This window comes from Xiphophorus couchianus, chromosome 13, assembly GCF_001444195.1.
Source record: "Xiphophorus couchianus chromosome 13, X_couchianus-1.0, whole genome shotgun sequence".
NCBI classification, from domain to species: domain Eukaryota; kingdom Metazoa; phylum Chordata; class Actinopteri; order Cyprinodontiformes; family Poeciliidae; genus Xiphophorus; species Xiphophorus couchianus.
This window is the reverse complement of record NC_040240.1, coordinates 12,312,248-12,330,948: the sequence shown is the minus strand read 5'-3', so window position 1 is coordinate 12,330,948 and position 18,701 is coordinate 12,312,248. Positions and strand designations below refer to the sequence as shown.

At 36.4% G+C, this 18,701-nt stretch overlaps 3 protein-coding genes and 1 non-coding gene across 7 annotated transcripts in view; 3 read left to right on the top strand and 1 right to left on the bottom strand.

Annotated features, from left to right (window-relative positions):
• Window positions 1-18,701, bottom strand: part of aunip (aurora kinase A and ninein interacting protein) — a 954,922-nt gene that overhangs the window by 18,236 nt on the left and 917,985 nt on the right. The gene's annotated exons all lie outside the window — the stretch shown is intronic.
• grinaa (glutamate receptor, ionotropic, N-methyl D-aspartate-associated protein 1a (glutamate binding)) lies at window positions 1,800-11,964 on the top strand. 2 transcript variants are annotated; one of them, XM_028036583.1, is made up of 7 exons: window positions 1,800-1,952; window positions 7,253-7,587; window positions 8,117-8,232; window positions 8,322-8,522; window positions 8,628-8,756; window positions 8,913-9,056; window positions 10,309-11,964. In XM_028036583.1, the coding sequence occupies exons 2-7, from the start codon at window positions 7,284-7,286 to the stop codon at window positions 10,456-10,458; spliced, it is 1,044 nt and encodes a 347-aa protein (XP_027892384.1). In that variant the 5' UTR covers window positions 1,800-1,952; window positions 7,253-7,283; the 3' UTR covers window positions 10,459-11,964. The 2 variants fall into 2 exon arrangements, with proteins under 2 accessions (XP_027892384.1, XP_027892382.1); XM_028036581.1 differs by having other exon boundaries at window positions 8,114-8,232.
• LOC114156256 (synaptonemal complex central element protein 1-like) lies at window positions 12,093-18,105 on the top strand. Of its 3 annotated transcripts, XM_028036593.1 has the most exons (9): window positions 12,093-12,655; window positions 13,200-13,262; window positions 14,345-14,419; window positions 14,590-14,637; window positions 14,786-14,840; window positions 17,093-17,182; window positions 17,272-17,335; window positions 17,409-17,475; window positions 17,579-18,105. In XM_028036593.1, exons 1-9 carry the CDS (start codon window positions 12,526-12,528, stop codon window positions 17,677-17,679), a joined length of 693 nt encoding a protein of 230 aa, XP_027892394.1. In that variant the 5' UTR covers window positions 12,093-12,525; the 3' UTR covers window positions 17,680-18,105. The 3 variants fall into 3 exon arrangements, with proteins under 3 accessions (XP_027892394.1, XP_027892395.1, XP_027892396.1); XM_028036594.1 differs by lacking the exon at window positions 14,590-14,637; XM_028036595.1 differs by lacking the exons at window positions 14,345-14,419; window positions 14,590-14,637.
• LOC114156684 (U8 small nucleolar RNA) lies at window positions 14,163-14,295 on the top strand. The gene has a single exon (XR_003597995.1). It is a non-coding gene; the product is annotated as a U8 small nucleolar RNA (small nucleolar RNA).

The window sequence follows — 18,701 nt, the reverse complement described above, 5'->3', positions numbered from 1 at the left end:
TTTAAAGGTTAAAATGTTACTTTAATTTAACCAAGAAGCTAGTTGCTGATTGGAAATTACACAGGAATCTATCAGACTATCAAATGAAAAGCATTACAGCAATGAAATACAGTTTATAATTCCAGACAAACTTTTTTTTATAAGTATTGTCTTGGATTTTTTGACCTTTTACCTCTTAAGACTTTGAAGTTCGAAGGCCTCCTTGCCATCATTCCCATCTTGTCACTTTTAAAGTCTGCTTACAAACATAATAGTTGTATTTCTTGGCATTTAAATCAAATTGAACCACAATCATTTCCATAGAGGTTGTCAAAGTCAAATCATAAACCAAACAGGATTTGATTTAGAATTTAGGAAGTTGAATTTGACGCTTAAATTCAACTTACTGCTTCAGAAACTATATAAAAATCTGCAAAGTCACTCCTCTGCTATAGTGCTAACAAATACCAGCTAAGTTCTTGTGCCTTTTCTGATGTTATCATCCTAAATATACACAACAGTGGTAGACACTTTTTCTTGAGGCTACGTTTAAAACTTTTATTCCAAAAGCCATATCCACACTTCATTAACCACTGGGTTTATTTTATTTTTGTCAATTTACATTTGTTTGTGGAAAAAGTCCACCACTGGATATAACTTTAACAAATATGGGAACTCATGTGCCTTACTTTACCTTTTGGGTATTTTAAAAAGAAATTAGGTAGCGAGTGAGTAATTTTAATTAGCTTCCCCTCCCCCTAAATGCAGTGAATAAATGTAAAGAACTGTATTAACACTGTTTTTTTTTATTGCAAACAAAGAACATATGTGAACAACATAGAACAGTAATAATTACAAACAGATACAACATAAATGGGCTTTACAGAACATAGAACAATTATTTTACAATGTCAAAATCAAATCGGTGCTCGAGGGTTGCAGTTCTTTAAGGGCAGTTATGATTTGAATGGCTTTAGCATTTGAGCTGATTTTTAAGGATTCTAAATAGATATTAATAGAAGATAATAAAATCTGGAAATTAGGTTTTTGTTGTAAATGTTTGGAGGTGTGAATATGATATTTACCATAAATAATAAAAAAGTTAACAACATATAAAAATTCTGTTTTGACAAGTTCACATTTCTCCATCCCAAACAAAATATCCTTATCTGTTAAAGTAATATTGAGATTCTTTTGATGACAAAAAATTGACATATCTCTCCAGAATATTTTGGTATAATTACAATCCCAAAAAAGATGAACAAGCTTTTCCTCATTATTTTTTACAAAAAGTACACATAGGGTCCAAATCCCATTTATATCTTTTTATCAAAAATGCTTTAACAGGATAAACATTGTGAATAATTTTATAAGAAATTTCTCTTACTTTATTGTTTATTAAGTTTGTTTTTTTAGGAGTATCCAAGTCCACTTCCAATTTATATTTTCAAAAATGCTGGACCAATAAAATATACAAGCTGGTGAAAAAACAACATCTCGTAATAGAATCTTTCTTAACATTTTGTTGGTTGTTTTCTTACTTAAAAAGATAATCAACATAAATGGAGTTTGGATCAAATTTGGCACTGATGTATAATCACTGTGCTGCACGTTACATCAGTAAGCTTACGTTGCTGATAATAAACCACGTGACTGGATCGGTGTCCGGGTCTTTCTAGATCTTTCTGTTGCAACGTTTTGCTTGTGCAGATTTTATTTCACCTCAGTGTTTCCTCTAAATAACCAGACGACCCCGTCATCGTGGCATTGAATTCGTGGCATTTTTATATATATATATATATATATATATATAATTTTCTACGTTATAACCGGTGATTCCCGGTAAACACGTGACCGCTCCGCGTGGTGACGTCAGCGGCCCTGGCCCCAGTCGAATTCCAGAGATCCAGGAGGAGGGACGAAGCTGAACGGAGTTCGTTTCAACAGTTGCTCGCCAAATAAATACGCTAAAGGTAAGCCTTTTGCGTGGTGGGGGAGATTTTTATGTCACGTTATATTTTTAAGACATTTCTTGTTTACTATTTCCGTTCTCGTCAACAAATATGTTATGAAAACGGCGACCCCGTTTTGCTTACTGTAGGAAGCCGTTACAGGTTCATCCTGCTTCCCAAATGTCTACGGGAAAAAAAAAAAAAAAAACGAAATTCCGAAAAAAAAAAAATGGAATGGCTGTGTTCATATTTATATATATAGCACAAATAATGACTGTGTTTGTCTTAAAATGAGCTGGTGTCAAAGCGGTATAAACGCAGGGCGTGTGGGCTTGTAACCGCGGTCAGACGCGTAAATGAGAGCGGATTTAAACATGGCGAGCTGCGTTTTGTGTTGTTGCGGATTTCTGTCCCGGTCGCCGACTTTAACGGCCCTCCTGGTCAGTTGAACGGTAATCTCCAAGATGATATGACCGCAGATGGAGTCAGTGTCGCATTTTTCTGCGCAGTTGAGGCCTACAGGAGATGGGTTTACATTCTGCAACGCGAGCAGTACTGTGTCAGTGTTTCTGTTTTGGTTTGCAGTAACTCCATTAGCTGTCGACTGTAGTCTCCCCACTGGCAGGGGCCTGTTTTTATTATTACACATAGATGTTGTATCTAGAGCTTTTCAACTCGGATCGCCCGTATAAGTAAATTCAAATGATTTATTCGATATTATTGCTATGATCAGTTTTGTGGCGCTTGATTAGCAGTTCTGCTGATTGAATTTTGATTTGTATCATCATGCCTTTTGTGTTGTGAATTGGATATTGAAGGAAATATTTTAAGTAATAATGAACTGGTAAGCGATTTAATAGGGATTAATTACGTTAGGATTACTTTTGGCTTACTATTAAAAGACAAGAGTAACACTGACTGGCGTTTGCATCTGAGTGTTTTGATTGCTAGTTAACGTGCCTTGGTTGCTTATTGTCTTAAACAAATGAGTAATTCCTCTGGGAGAACATAAGTTTTTTGTGAAAGGCACATTCACATAGATTTTCATATCTCTAAATATAAAATGTTATTTATATTTGTTATTTTTGGTTATAGTTCATCAAGCAGTAGGGAGTGAAAGTGAAGTGGTACCAAGCTGTGTTTTTTGCACCAATCTCTGTTTTGGTGGTTCATTGGGTTTATTCTGTTGAAATAGTTTAAATTGTTGAAAAACAAAACAAAAAAATTAATTTTATTTCATACATAATTCAAGGTTCACACCCCATCAACCAACACAAATTCATTTTGTCTCTTCAAGTATTCTGTAGAAAATAACTTAGTGTTGTAAAAACCCTATTCTGTTAGTGTTCAAGTGACTGCATTTCCTGGTTTGGTCAGGCCACTTATGTCATGTGAAACTAAAATAGCACGACAGTCAGGTCATGGGCAGATGTCATGTGAGGTTCTCAGCTCTGAAATTATACTTGCTTTAACCTGGTCTCAATATTGACATAAAAAAAGCATCTTAAATAATGTACGGTAATTATTTACTTAGGTTTTGCTTGGGAAGTTGCACCTATTGGCCAAGCCAAAATTACCATATTCTCATAAAACCAGATTATAAATGTTGGAAAAAATGCAACTTTGTCATGTTTTTAAATCAACTTTGTTGACGGTTTGTTGTCATAGAGGTCTACACCTGTTAAGCTGCAGCCATCTGATGCAATGTTAGGTGTTTGCTGGCTGTAATCTTGGCATGGTCACAGTGACTGCTGACACAGCCTGGCACGATAACAGCATCTTCCTTCCCTCACTACTGCACTGGCCCATAAAGTAGAAGCACAGCCATGGAGGCTGTTATCTTTTACATTGTTGATCACTTAAAGACTGGCGAACAGAAATCATAATTATACAGAAAGTTGCCGTGGCAGTTCTTCAGTTTTAAAAGCATAAAAAAACACATTCTTTATTCCTCCTCTCAGATGTTGCCAAACTAAACATACAAAGTGAGTCAGCTATCATGTGACAATGAAACAGCATTTTACATTTTGTTTAATCTATAACTCAAGTTCCAATGACTGCATTTCTATGTTAGTCAGAAAAGCTAGTGAAAAGAAAAGAAAAGAAAAAGCTTCCATGTTGGCCCGACTGCTTTGCATGAACGTCTGTGGTTACAGCATTTTATGCTTTTCCCTGGCTTACACATAGCATGTTTTCTGTAGTGTAGCTAAGTTATTGTGCTAACCTAATTGTGTTAACCTAGCTCTCTGACTGGCCTACTGAATCCCTCCCTTTAACCCAAATCCTTTAGCGATGGCTATCAGCGGCGGCCCAGTGGCTTTGTTTTTACAGCATCGTGGCGCCTCGCCTAAGAGGATTTATGGTCTCACATAACTTTATTAAAGCAGGTTAAACCTTCACTAAAAGTGACTCTATAATATATATACTGTATTCTCAGTGACCTCTTCCCAGTAGTGGCAGTGAAACCTTTGTGGTTAGGGGAAGTGGCCTCGCTGTCGGTGAGGCCACAGACTCTCACCACTCTTAACTGAATTGTCTTGGCTTCAGGGTTGTTCATAATTTAACACTAATTTTTGTTCAAATTTTTATTTGTTACATCAGGTGCTTTCATAATAATAGCAGATATATCTTTGCATCATGTAAGAAATAACATTTTGTTTTCAAAACCTCAGGAGAAAGCCGTTTGTACTGAAGTTGGAATCATACTGGAGTCACTGTGTTGTTGGTGTCATTTTCTCAGAACTGTGTGCAACGTCTATTTGGATTAGGTAATCTGTGAAATGAGTAGATAAAATTGTCTTTAAAAAGACAGACAGTGTAAAAATCAACTTACTAAAGTTGATTTTTATTTTTAAGTTGTTGCTGCTTGGTTTACAAGAACAAGATTAGCTAATTATTACTTTGAATGTGGGTAAAGTAAAAGCAAACTATGTTACTCTCTCACTGATCTTGTTTTCCTTTTACAAAATTCTAAATATTCCATTGTCACTGTCTTTATTTGACATTGATAAAAATATCTTGTATTAAGTAATATTCACGTTAATTAAACGTGAATAATTAAACACGTTTACTGTTGATTTTTGAGCCAGAAAACTGAACTTAAGGCTTATAGTATAAAGACAAAAACAAGAAATTTAACATTTAAAATAATCAAAATCCTTCTTATTTTATAGTGGACTAATAGACACTGTTTGTATTGTAAATTTCTCATTGTTTCACCCACACCTAATGTTGAGCTTTAATCTTCAATCAATCAATCAATCGATCAATCCATTATTTATATAGCACATTTCAGCAACAAGGCAGTCCAAAGTGCTTTGCATCATAAAACACACACATGCACACAAACATACACACACAAGTACAACGTTGTAGAAGACACAGTCAACAATTGTAAAGTGCTGTCATTACACATCAGAATGTTGATTAATACTTTATTGATTGTGTTTCAAGAGCAACTCTAAACAGGTGGTTTTTAGTCTTGATTTAAAGGGACTCAGTGTTTCGGCCGTTTTACAGTTTTCTAGAAGTTTGTTCCAGATTTGTGGTGCATAGAAGCTGAATACTTCTTCTCCACTTTTGGTTTGGACCTGAGAGGTCTGGAAGGTTGATACAACAACAGCAGATCTTTAACGTATTGAGGTGCTAAGCCATTCTGTGATTTATAAGCAAACAGCATTATTTTGAAGTGTATTCTCTGAGCTGCAGGGAGCCAGTGTAAGGACTGACTCTTAAATGCAGTCCATGGACATTGAACAGGTAGGAGATCTTCGGGTGTGCATCACATGGTTACTTTACTGCTCTGCTTGATGCTTATCTGATGGTTGATTGATCAACAGTATCAAGAAAACTGTGTTTCTTTGTGAATAGTATGTCATTGCATTACCATTGTTGTCTGTGGAGCGACTTAGCTCATTAAAAGCAGACCGTAATCTCGAATCACTTTAATGCTATGTGTCAGCATGAAGCACAGCCAGCGTTTCTTTGAAGCTTTGTACTGCGCTGTCCCTGTGGTGCATGCATCCGCAGACAGAGATCATCAGGACAGGCTCTGGAGTCCAAATGCATTTGCCAGGGCAAAATGGAGCAGTGTTGCATAACACACTTTTAATTCTGTGTCGCCTAAAGGGGAGGGGCAGGACGGAGTGAGGGCAACCTGTAAACAGGGATTTTAGACCTCTGATCTAAGGCTAAATGAATATTGCCTTGTGTGAGGTGGCAGCAGGGTTATAAAATAAGATTGGACATGGATCGATGCATCATCTGGCCAACAAGTTGGACTTTTAATTTGACATATTTCAGCCTTCTACCATACCTTAGCTTATTCAGCCAATAATAAGTAGACACATCTGTAGTTCAGTGCTTCTGGCTGAGATCTCCTGTAGATGTTCAGCCTGTTGCTCTGTTCTTTTGAAGCAATAGCAAGCCTTCAAACAACTTTTACTTACTGAGCAGTGAGTTTGCCCCTGCATCTGTTCCTGACAATGCTACGACTCAAGAGGCTGCGGAGGAAGTAGTGCAAATCAGCAAACATGTCATAATCCATGGTAAAAACCAGTGCCTGTAATGAAAGAGAGAGACATTTTAGTATTCTCCAAATGTTTTAAGACATGGAGTGTGTGCCACCAGTCATCAGCTGTCCGGATTTTTAATATTCGAGTGCAGCCAGGTCCTTCAGCCTGTTTAAATAGGATTTAATTTTGTGCATATTTATTCAAAAACGAGGTGATGAAAAATGACTTAATGCTTCTAATTTTGCTGTTTAACATTTTCATGCGTTGGTCACTTTTGCTTTGTAATCTTTTTGACAAATGAGAGGATTGTTTGTAGCAGTGCACCAATCTTTAAAAAGCCTCATCCGCTGATTTCGATTTCCTATATGAAAAGTGGTTAAATGTAGTAATATAATCACTAAGTTGTCAACAGTGGGGTGACTACTATGAACCTTGCATATGCAGACAAAGCCTTGTGTGCGGGTCTGGCAGTCAGCCCTCTCTCACGACCGAGCAAAAGGGACAGTGGCTGATTTTCACACATTGTGAAGGTGGATAAGATCGGTTTGATATGTAAGTATCAACTGATCACTCAAAATTAAGGAAATGGGGGTTGATTTATTGGTGCACCCCTAATTGTTTGTGACCTAGATGTTGTTTTATATTAGGTGGGTCTCACTCTTCAAATTAGAGTATCACATTGAAGTTGTCCAAACATCTGCGTTGTAAACGTTTCCTTTTAAACCTTAATCCGTTGCACATACTGCACATTGATGAACACCAGCTTTAATACATATTTATTGTGCGACTGTGCCTTTCTGTCTACAGATTGTGGCAGCAGTGAGTAATTACCCGCACCATGTCCCAGGACAAAAGTCGATTCCCTATTATGGGTGAGAGCAACCCGCTTCATAACAACGTTTATGGACCGCCTCAACAAGGATTCGGTATGCCTCCCCCTAACTACAGCCAGGGTCCAGGGGGACCTTACCCACCACCTGCTGGCTATGGACAGCCTGGCTTCACCCAACCAGGTCCAGGCTTTGCCCCTGGCCCCTACCCCCAGATGCCCTATCCCCAAATGCCCTATCCACAGGGCCCATACGATCAGGGGCCATATCAGCATGGACCCGGACAGCCTGCTTTTCATGGTGACCCAATGGGTGAGTTTTCTTATGAAAATCCTGTAGACAGTAATGTTGCTTGTCTATTTATTCTTCAATCTGTTTATCTACCTCCTTATAGCCTGTGGTTTGAAATTTAGCCTCACTCAAACTTTTGAATATTTGATAATATCTGAAAATGTGTAGAAACCCTAAATAAGTTCCCATATGGACTGATTAATTTGCTGTACATTCCAGGAAGATTTAATAAAAATGCATTATATTATATTATATTATATTATATTATATTATATTATATAGGACGAAAGGACGGACTTATAGACCTATTTATAGATCCTACATATTACCATATTCATGCTTATGGTTATATTTGTACTTTGGATAGAGTAGCATGTCAACAAATAAACAATTTCCACTTCCAAATGCAGCATCACTACTACCACTAACAATATTAGCAAATAGTTAGTAGACTTATTTTCAACATCAGCTGAAATATTTGTTTCAAAGATGATTAATAGTCCAGCCTGTGTATGCAAAATCTCACCTCTACATAATTGTTATTTAGCAGCACCTGCAGGCAGTCCTGGTTACCACGGTGATGTTCCTCCTTCTTACTATGACAACGAAGAATTTGCTGGATCTGGCTTTGAGGACAAAAACATCCGACAAGCCTTCATCAGAAAAGTGAGTGAAATATTACAAGGAAATAACACACAAAAAAAAAACAACTGCACACTTTAGCTCCTAAATTTATTCTTTTTTTTCCCCATCAGGTCTTTTCTGTTCTCACAGTGCAGCTCTTGGTCACCTGCGCTTTTGTTTCCGTCTTCACGTTTGTCGATGATGCCAAGTTGTTTGTGCAACGCAACCGGTGGACGTATTATGTGTCCTACGCAGTCTTCTTCGTGTCTCTGATCACCATCAGCTGCTGTGGGGATTTCCGCCGCAAGCACCCCTGGAATTTGGTTGCTTTGGTAAAGTCATTGCCTGAAATTTAAACAGGATGAATAAACAAATCGATGACCTCTGACACATAAATGGAATCTTCAAAAACTTTTGTTTCTGTGTTGTTGTTTTAGTCCATCTTGACATTGAGCATGTCCTACATGGTGGGCATGATCGCCAGCTTCTACAACACAGAGACGGTCATCATAGCTGTTGGCATCACGACGGTGGTCTGCTTCACTGTTGTCCTCTTCTCACTGCAGGTCAGCACTTATCATTTTGTTTCCTACTGTTTGTGCTATAATTAAAACAAAAGATTACATTTTTTTTATTTGTTTTTACTCTAATCAAAGTTTTCCAAATTAGGTATATTTGGGGGTTTTATTTTTCTAAATGTTTCTTCTTTTTTCTTATTGCAGAGCAAGTATGACTTCACTTCCTGTAGGGGCGTTCTCTTTGTGTGCCTGATTGTGCTGCTGGTCTTTTCGATTCTCTGCATTTTCATCCGCAACAAGATCCTGGACTTAGTTTACGCCTCCCTGGGAGCCCTGCTGTTCACCTGCGTAAGTTTAGGCCAACATAAAACGATAAGGCCTTAAGTTTAAGCTTCTTTTGGAACTCTTGTGCATCATAGATGGTTAAAATCGGGGGGAAAAAAGAAGAGATAACAGGAACTTTTATGACTAGATCATTACCAAGTAATTTTCCTAATGTAGCTCCATTTGAATTATGGCTGCACAATGTTTGCTTAAATTAAAACACCACTTGAACATGCTGTGCATTCAACTCTTCCTTTGAATGAATGGTATAGTATTGGTGATATCTCTATTTACATAAAAGAAGAGATGTGGTCAAACAGAAAGGGGCAGTACTTTATAAATCCCTTGAACTTTTCCTAATTGTCTTGTTAAAAAACCTCCAATGTATTTATTTTTTATTTTTTTGAAATACCAACACTTAGTAATTGTGATATTGAAAAGTTATACAAGTAAAAATTTGCACTGTTGTGCATTTAGACTTCTATCTATCTGCATTTAGATAGATGGATAGATAGACAGACAGACAGACAGACACACACACACAGACACACAGACAGATAGATAGTCCTCTTCCCCTGAGATCGTTCTTAATGTTTTCAGAAAAACATTAAAAAATTTGTTATTTCTTTGTTTGTTTTTTTAGAGATCACAGGGGAACAGCTGGAAAATTATCAGCAGGAGAACTCCAAGTGCTCTCCCTGGAATTAGGTTTCTCTGCTTGCAAAGCCAAGCGTATTTATCCTCCCCGCTGTGGCCAGATTCAAATAGTTTTCCTTCATCTTTAAACTAATAGCTTTATTTGCTGCTTATATTGTGATAATTGTTTCTTAGCTTAATCTTCTCCTGCAATAGTCCTGTGTGCAAAGATGAGTGCTTTGTGTTTCGCCAACAGACTGATAGGACTGCCTTGCTTTGACTCTGAATTATAAACTGCTATAAAATACATTAAAAAAACAGGTTATCTGTGAAACAAGACCTTATCCATAAATTTACTAGGTTTTCATCTAGAAGAAGCTTCTGTTTTAACAGTTTTTGCTTTGTTCTTTGCCCTCTCTGTTTCTCGGATGCATCATAAAACCCGAAAAACTGTCAAGGACTTTAGAAAATGCATAAGATTAGATTCTAACACAAGATTTTAATGGTATCTGAAGAATATGTCTGTGCAACGTGTTTATCTAAAGAACCAAAACATCTTGTTAGATATTTTAGAGTTTCTCATGTCTCATCCCTTTTGAAAAGAACATAACTAACATCTTCTTCATTTGCCTTTTTGCAGTTTTTGGCTGTTGACACCCAGCTTCTTTTGGGCAACAAGCAGCTTGCTCTCAGTCCAGAGGAGTACATCTTTGCCTCACTCAACCTTTACACTGACATCATCAACATTTTCCTCTACATCCTGGCCATCGTGGGGCGCTCTCGCGAATAAACCCGCACCTTCAGGGGAGCAGCATCAAGATGGAGGATGCCTCTCTTTGTTGTAAAAAGTTGCTTACCTGTGCTTTTCTCTCTGTCTCATCTGACTTTTCCTCAACTGTTCCCTTCACCTACCTGTCACTTGAATACACTCAAAAGCTCTGTTTTCAAATGAAGAGTTTGTCATAAAATTCAACTGAGTGAGGACACTTTTTATTTCCTCTTTAATAAATGTTGCTGCAAATGGAAAACCCACAGTGACACTCCATCTTTCCTCTGCTTCTACTAACACATTCAGCTGTGTCTCAATCACCCAGCTGCCTACTTCCAGTAGGACAGGCCACATAGAGCGTCACACATGCTGGGCTGCGGGTGCTTGGCACTTAGCTTCGTCTTGCTGCAGAGCTTAAACTGAGAAAAGAGGGGAAACTAATACTACTGGTGCAGAACCAGCTTTGCCTGAATATAGAAGACAGTTTTAGAAATAATTCTTACTCCAATCTGCCTGTTTTCATAAACTTGTCACCTTTTTTCAGCCTGTGTGATTCAATTGTGCATGGCTAAATTGGAAATACACGCAAAGACGCAGTTTGATGTCAGGAGTCAGTGGAGGAGAGCCTCTGTCTTGCTTGTCACAGCTGTAAATAGTGCAGTGTTTTACTGTTGATGATACCAGTATACCCCTCCTCCACCCGCTACCACCACCCTTTTCCTACCTCTGAAAGGCATGCTGGAGCGTATGTATGGAAGTGTTGCTACAGGGGTGGGGAATATAATGCTCGATGACCAACATTATCGAAGAAAATTAGCATAAAGGAATATTTTAACCTTTACATTATTTTGTAAATGATGGCCAAATTATTAAAAAAACCTTTTTGCTTAAAAAGAATGTATGTAATGAGACTACAAAAAGTTTGTAATCTTTGTATTTGCATTTGTCTATTACTTTCTCCTTGTGTTGGTAAATCCCTTGTAAGTGAATATTGATTTGTCTCACTGCTGATTATTAAATCTGATACTGATAAAACTTTGAAGTAAATTCATACCAGATATGAAGGAACTTAGGACTGATCTGAAGTTCTTAAAGGTTTTGTAAACTCCAGGAATTGTGAACAAAGCAGAGAAAATGCACTAATAGCCAAATGATCTATTAATTGAAACATGCATAAAATTTGAAGGGTGTGTACATTAATTTATTTTTTTTGTTTGTTTTGTTTTATTTATACCTGCTGCATGATCCTGTCCACATTTGCACGTGCTGACAATTTACACAGTGCAGCTATTTGAAGAGACACTCGTATTTGAAGACCTTGTTAGATTATTGTTTCTTTTCGTTTTAATGTTTGTGTCAGATTAATATGTATGTGTACATAGAGCAACTTGGTGTTTTGATGTGTATAAAGTAGGTAAATCAGGCAACGTGGGTCTGTTCGCATTGTATATTTGCATCAAAATGGAAGGTGAACTGAAATTCCTTAACACAGCTGTCTGCTTTCCATTAAAATAGATACAATGGGAATGTGTTGAGTGTTCATTAAGGTTTAGATTTTATTTGTCTACCTGGATTTTACTCTCATTTTTAATCTCTGGGCATTAGCTGGTCTTCCACACGCTCAGTCAGCAGTGTGCACATGTAAACAACTGCCCTGCATGCATAGCCATCACAGCACATGTGGGAGTAACAGAATTGTAAAAAAGCATATTTTTAAACACCACATCAGGAAAACATGACCGCAGTTTACTAGTCCACTGAAATAAATTTGAGTATTATTTAAAGTTTTTCAGTCATTTAACTAAAAATGTATGTGTAGTTGTTAATTTTAATAGTTGTATTTTAAGAGTAATAAAAACACAAAATTCATATTCCAAGAAAATGTCAATGTTGGAGCAATAAAAAATCCAAAAATATATTTTAAAAAGTATCCATATCTCTGTAATGTATGGTAATAACGAGACAGGCTAACTGAATTTCCTTTTTTATTGCGATGAACAACAACAATCATTTGAAGTATATTATTTTGTGTGAGATGAATATGTACAATGTATAAATTCGCTTTTATGAATTAATTGACTGGAATAAATGGCGTTTTTAAATATATTCAGACGTCTTGATATGAACACACTTAGACCGCTAACTGGGAGACCGAGTGAGGACGTCAGTCAGCCATCTAGAGACAGGCCTAGCTGGATAAACATGAGTGAACAAGGCGGTATGACTCGAATAATTAATGGAAGAGGTTTATTATGTGGTCGTTTCCAGATTATGGAACAATTTTTAGCACTGTAAAAATATTTCAGGGCTGAATTGTAGCTTCAATGGTACATTTAGCCCGAACTAAGCTAACCGTTTTCTTTCAGTTGGTTAAAATGTAACGGTTATATTACAAAAATGATGTTAATTGTTCAGTAATTTATAAAGACGTTAAAGCAAAATTAAAAATACACGTTCAGTTTAATCTAATGAACCGCTTAGAGTTTTACCTTTGATGCTAATATGAGCAACATAAAGCTACTTGGCTACTTCAACATCTTAAGCATTTGGAAGAAAGTTATAGAAAATTCAAAGAATTTTCTTGACTCTAATTTTGATGTTTTACATATTAATTACAAGATACAACACTGGGTATACTATCATTGGGTATACTATCATTGGGTATACTATCATTGTCCCGCCATAAAAACAATGTAAAAACATAAGAATATGCAGGTAAAGTTTAAATGTACCATGAATAACTTAATTTGTTAAATTGTCAGGTGGAGATTTGCCGAAGCCCAAAATTGAACAGCTCATGGCCAAGCTAAGGATGCTTCAACAAGGTATATTTTGTAAGGTTTTATTTCTCCACATAATGTATATTTCAAAATACTACTAGAATTTATTTAGGAAACGTTTTTCATTGATACGGCAACGTCAATTTAAAAAAACCAAACTATTTTGCGCTACAGCGACATCTGTTGGACAAAATATACATTTGTTAAAAGTTAATAGTTATTAATTTACATTTTAAATATATACATCGATTGACACCTAAGGTTATTTTTTATGGTTTTAACACGTACATTTATTTAAGTCAGTGTAGCATTTCCCTTTGTCTTTATTGCGAAATGACGCGCATGCGTACTGGTTTATAATGTCTTGTTAATTTGTGTTAGCGTTTTTAAAAAAAAAATTGGATTAATCATTATTTAGTTTCGTTGATCTGATCAGTGGATATTCTTCACATATCGCACAAATTGAAACTGAAAGCTGGCCGTGTTAGCTTTAGTGGTCGAGGAACCATCTTGACGCATTGGCTGATCTTTGCTAAGCGACACATCCGGTAGTTTAATCTCATTCCTTTTAACCAAATCAAACTTTTGAATCACAAAGTAAGGGCCTTGAACGTATCTGAAAGAGTGGACGCCTTGTTTAACCGGAAAGTGCTTTTATTCTTTGTTGTAATTTTGTAGAAATCTTTCTTAAAGTTTGTACCAATGAGGATCCACGTTGTGATGACGATATGTAAACGAAGACACGTTCCCGTATCAAATTGAGAAGAAATAAAGATAATATAACCAAAATACGTCAAAAAGTACAATTGCTATACCTGAGTGAAGCTCATGGGGTATTCACGTACACGGATGACCTAAATAAAAACGTAAACAAAGATTTCTTGCAACCGTGAGTGAGGTAGGTCTTTGCACACAATATTAAGATTCACATGCAGTTAATCGGTATTGTCAGTGAGGTACATCCTTACCTGTTACTCCATTCGTGGAGTTGCAGAGCATGATGAATGGAGGTTCATGAGATATGATTAGTATCTCCCTCTTGTGGGGAACTGCAACACCCTACTTGAGCCATTCTGATTCTTCAGCTGTGAATAATAATATTTCTAATATTCATGTTCTTCAAACAGAGAAGAGACAACTTGAAGAGGAAGTCAAAGGTGCCCAGTCTGTGCATGACGATTTGCAAAAGGAGCTTGCAGATTGTAAGATACTAAACCACTCTTGAACATACTTTCTCTAGTGATTAGTTCTTTTAACATGCTGAGCTGTACATACCAGCATTCAGGATTTACCCTTACTGTTATTGAATTAAAATAACAGCAACGTTGTATTTTGATCATACGTAATCTAATGTATTGTTCTTGTTTATTAGTCCAAACCGAAGCTAATGAACTGGAAGGAATCCATAAAGATAAGAAAGGTGCTCACTGGAATAACAATTTTAATGGTCAAATGTTTGTTGTAATCCCGCTGTCTAATATTTAACTCTTTGCCTGAGACCATATGGTAATCTTTAGTAAACATTTATACTTTAACAGAATGTTGTGTTTTTTGATTGTTTTTGTCAGATGCATCCAGCAAGCTGCAGTTGCAATGTGAAGACTCTGAGCAGGACTTGAACAGGTAAAATATTTTTTAAAAGTCTGCCAATGTGTATGACTGTGTATGTAGTGTTTCCCCTCTGAGCACCAGCGCTGTTTGGAAGGACGGGACGGCTCCGGACTTGGGAAGGGGTCACCCCGGTCCTGCTCAACTTTTAACGCACAGAGATTTTGTGTTTTATATTCTTGTTCTTAGCTTCTTTTAGTCTGAACTGATGATTTTGTAAGTTATTGAAAATTTCTGTATAACTGAAATAATGTAATTTTTTAAATGCTTACAGTAACAATAAATACTTTTCAAAAGAAAAAAAAAAAATGTAGTGAAGCTCTGGTGGCTTGGCTTGATGATATTTTTATCTGCTCTAGTCGTCTAATGTGTCTTTTTAAAGTAATTTTACAAGGAAAAAACTTTTAAAACATCCCTGTTCATGCCTTAAGCTTGTAAAAATATATAGACTAAACAGGAATTTTCAACAGTAAGTTCAACATTGTCATTAGAAAAGGATAGCAATTCATATGCTAACATTTTTAAGATTAAACAGATGTTATGATTTGAGGAAGATTATCAGAGATATACAAATTAGTTTCAAATGATGATTTTCTTTATTAAGACAATAAATTAATTCAAAAGCACACAGGCTCTTTGCAAAAATAAAATTCTCTGTCTTGTTAAATAATCAGTTAACTCTAATTATTAAACTTTTTTTTATTGTTATTTTACTTGATACAATCAGGCCTGAACACTACCAGACCTTTGGAATAAAGAAATCAAAATCCCTAAAATATTACCTGCCTGACAACATAGCTAAATGTTGGATAAAAGATCCTGAAGAACATAAAAGGTCAGCCATGAAAGCTTTTTAGGGATATTTCTAAAGAATTTGAAATAGTGACAAAACTTCCCAAGACTAGCTTTCCTGCCAAAATTACTCCAAAGTCACATTGAAAACTCACCCAGGAGGTCACAAAAGAACTCAGGACAACATCTGAAGCCCTGCAGGCCTCACTTGCCCTAGTTAAGGTCAGTGTTTATGACTAAGCAATAAGAAAGAGGCTGAGCAGGTGCTGTGATACCACATGAATGAGTAACATACGGATAAATAAGAAAGACACGATCCAGATCAGTGATGTAGGCTCATTTATTACACTATTATGTGGCACGCAGGGTCTTCATCCTATCAGAGAACTACACCCACATGTTAAGTCACCTCTGAGGGTCCCGAAACAAAACAAAATCTCGATGATCCCTAAGACTTTGGGTGAAATATTCTTTGGACTAAAAGACACAAGTTAAACGTATTAGAAGATGTAATTCTGGTTAGATTTTGTGTAAAAACTAACAGATCATTTCAGAGAAAAACATCATACCAAGAGTCAAAGCTTGTATTGAAAGTAAAGATCTGTGAATACTTTGCTTCTTCACAACATGGACATATTTAATGACCTTTTGAGCAACTTTACCATGGTACAAAGGTTTGAATTTGTGTTGTCCTATTTATTGCAGTTTTCAATAACAGCTTTTCTTTTGTCATCACTTTAATGCGAAAACAAACTGCGAGTTTTGTATGAAGGGGGTCATTTTTATTTCTTGGTTTGGGTCATTATCTTTCTGTTGGACGAAGGTATGTCCAACCAGTCCGGCCTCCTTCGTTGCTTACATTTTTCTTAACCATCTGATAGCAAAATGCTGGAATTTCCTGCTGTCCAGCATTGTCCTAAGATACATCAACGGGTGCTGTGACGCACTTTGTTTTAACTCTTCTCTTTGAAGACAGATGGTTGGTAGGAATTGTTGCAGGAAAGCTGCAAGACAAAGGCACCAAGGCGGCATGATGGTATTACCTGTCACCTTCCTGCAAGAAGGTCTAAGGATGGAATCTGAGCCATGCAGACCTGTGAAGTTTGCATGTTTTCCCCAGTGCTTGTGAATTTCCTTCGGCTACCTCAGCTTCCTCTCATTGTTAAAAATATCCATGTTGGGTTAATTAGATATTCTAATTTGACCTGAAGAATGTGTCTCTAAGGTTAGACCTGTGATGGACTGGTCATCTGTTATCTATTTACAGCCTGGATAATTTACTGGTTTTGGAAAGTCGTAATTATGAAACATGTTAAACTAATTTCAGAACAATTTTACCTTTTTTTTTCACAAAAGCTTTTATCCAAGTCAACATATGGTGACTGAAAGAGAAGTAACACTTTAGAATGCCATATGATTTCATTTAGTTTATATTAAAATAGTGTCTTTAATATCTGCTGAAATGTGTTTTGCAGGCAGTTGAAGCAGAACAAGACGAGCGAGGAATTGCTGGAACACTACAGATGTGAAATCGAGGAAGTGAAGCTAAAACACAGGAAATTGCGGTAGCTTGTCAGAATGTGATCATTAATCCCATTCAGAAAATTTACTAAAAAATTTTACCATAACTCAATAATCAACCTGGTTTCAACAGAATAAGATTTGAAAACCAACTTATGCAACTGATAGAGCAGCACAAGCAACTCGACTATGTCTTTGTAAGTTTTCCTTATTTCCTCTCTCTATTTATTGAAAACAGTGAATAACTGAAAGAACAAAAATGTTATTTAGAATTCAAAGAGACTCCCAGATGAGTTGAAGAAAGGTGAAGACATAAAACATCAGCTGTCATCAGCTGGTAAGTGTTCTCTTGAGTTCTTCCCACGGTCATCTGTGAGCACAAAGATTTTTTTTTATGCAAGCATGTAGTGTTTGAACTGTTTGTTGTGTGGTTGTGATAGAACAAGTGAAGTTGGCTCAGCTGCACAAACTGGACGAAGAGTTAGAGGAGGCGAAGAAACAGAAGCAGTTTGAGACTGAAGATGCACAGATTCATGAGTAAACTGAATGACTTATCTCTAGTTTTGGGGATTTAGAGTGACCCGTTCTTTGTGTTGTTTTGAGCCTGGTGTCTTGTTCAGGGATGAGGCTCAATGGACATTTCCAATGTTACATTTCCGTTATGTAATTGTTAAGATTTCCTGAGTGAGATAGTCTTAAACACTCAACTTATATGTTTTTCACTGTCTAAGATACTTGCTTTTTAAGTACTTAATGGACTCATTCTGAGATTTAACCATATTTATTGTCTAAATTGTTCATAATCTTCGTGTGGTTTTAGCTTTAAATCTGAAAAATGTTGAACTTTTTGATCTGTATGAAGATATTCTATGCTGATGTTATATCCACACAAGTGTTCCATATAAAAATGTAACAGCTGCAACTTTGTGACTTTTCTGCATCAACAATAAAAAGAAACTCAAAAGCCTGTAATTACAAAATTCAATGTATATACAGACCTGCTTATATACACACAATCACAACTTAAATGAGTTTAAAATATTTAATTAAATCCTTTTTTTTTCGTTGCATATTTTAAAAACAGTGTAACACTATTAAATGTTTAAAAAACAAAGAGCACAATTACCCTGTGCAACTGGTTTGCCCTCAGCGATGTCAACAATATTTAACAAAAATGAGTCCAGTGCAGTGCATACATTTACAATGCAAAACATGAACAAAGCTTTTTTTTATATATATATATATAAATATGTACAGTAAAACGGTGAATCAAAAACCCATGTAAACTTTAAATCATCCCCCAGGAGTAAATCCAAACTTCAGACATACTCCGTAGAAACACAAAATAGTTTGATGCCCTCTTAAGGTGTCACACATTCACCTCAGTCTTCTTTTCAATTGTGGTCAGACTAACAAAATAGCTAGGAGTCCTGCTTTGGGTGTGGGCCTTAGACGTAAAACGAGTTATATAAGCTGGCATGGCTTTGCTCCAGAACTGTGCAATACACCCAAACGTCTTTCTCTTGGTTTCCTATAGAAGTAATGCCTTATTGAAATCCCCCT

What these genes read in the sequence shown, in the direction of transcription:
- grinaa (XM_028036581.1), top strand. Translation starts at nt 7,284, where the DNA reads ATGTCCCAGGACAAAAGTCGATTCCCTATTATGGGTGAGAGCAACCCG. An exon ending in TTTTCATGGTGACCCAATGG is followed by an intron (nt 7,588 to 8,113) that starts GTGAGTTTTCTT and finishes ATTGTTATTTAG; the next exon opens with CAGCACCTGCAGGCAGTCCT. An exon ending in TTGTCCTCTTCTCACTGCAG is followed by an intron (nt 8,757 to 8,912) that starts GTCAGCACTTAT and finishes TTCTTATTGCAG; the next exon opens with AGCAAGTATGACTTCACTTC.
- LOC114156256 (XM_028036593.1), top strand. Translation starts at nt 12,526, where the DNA reads ATGGCGTTTTTAAATATATTCAGACGTCTTGATATGAACACACTTAGA. An exon ending in AATCCATAAAGATAAGAAAG is followed by an intron (nt 14,638 to 14,785) that starts GTGCTCACTGGA and finishes TGTTTTTGTCAG; the next exon opens with ATGCATCCAGCAAGCTGCAG. An exon ending in TCTGAGCAGGACTTGAACAG is followed by an intron (nt 14,841 to 17,092) that starts GTAAAATATTTT and finishes TGTGTTTTGCAG; the next exon opens with GCAGTTGAAGCAGAACAAGA.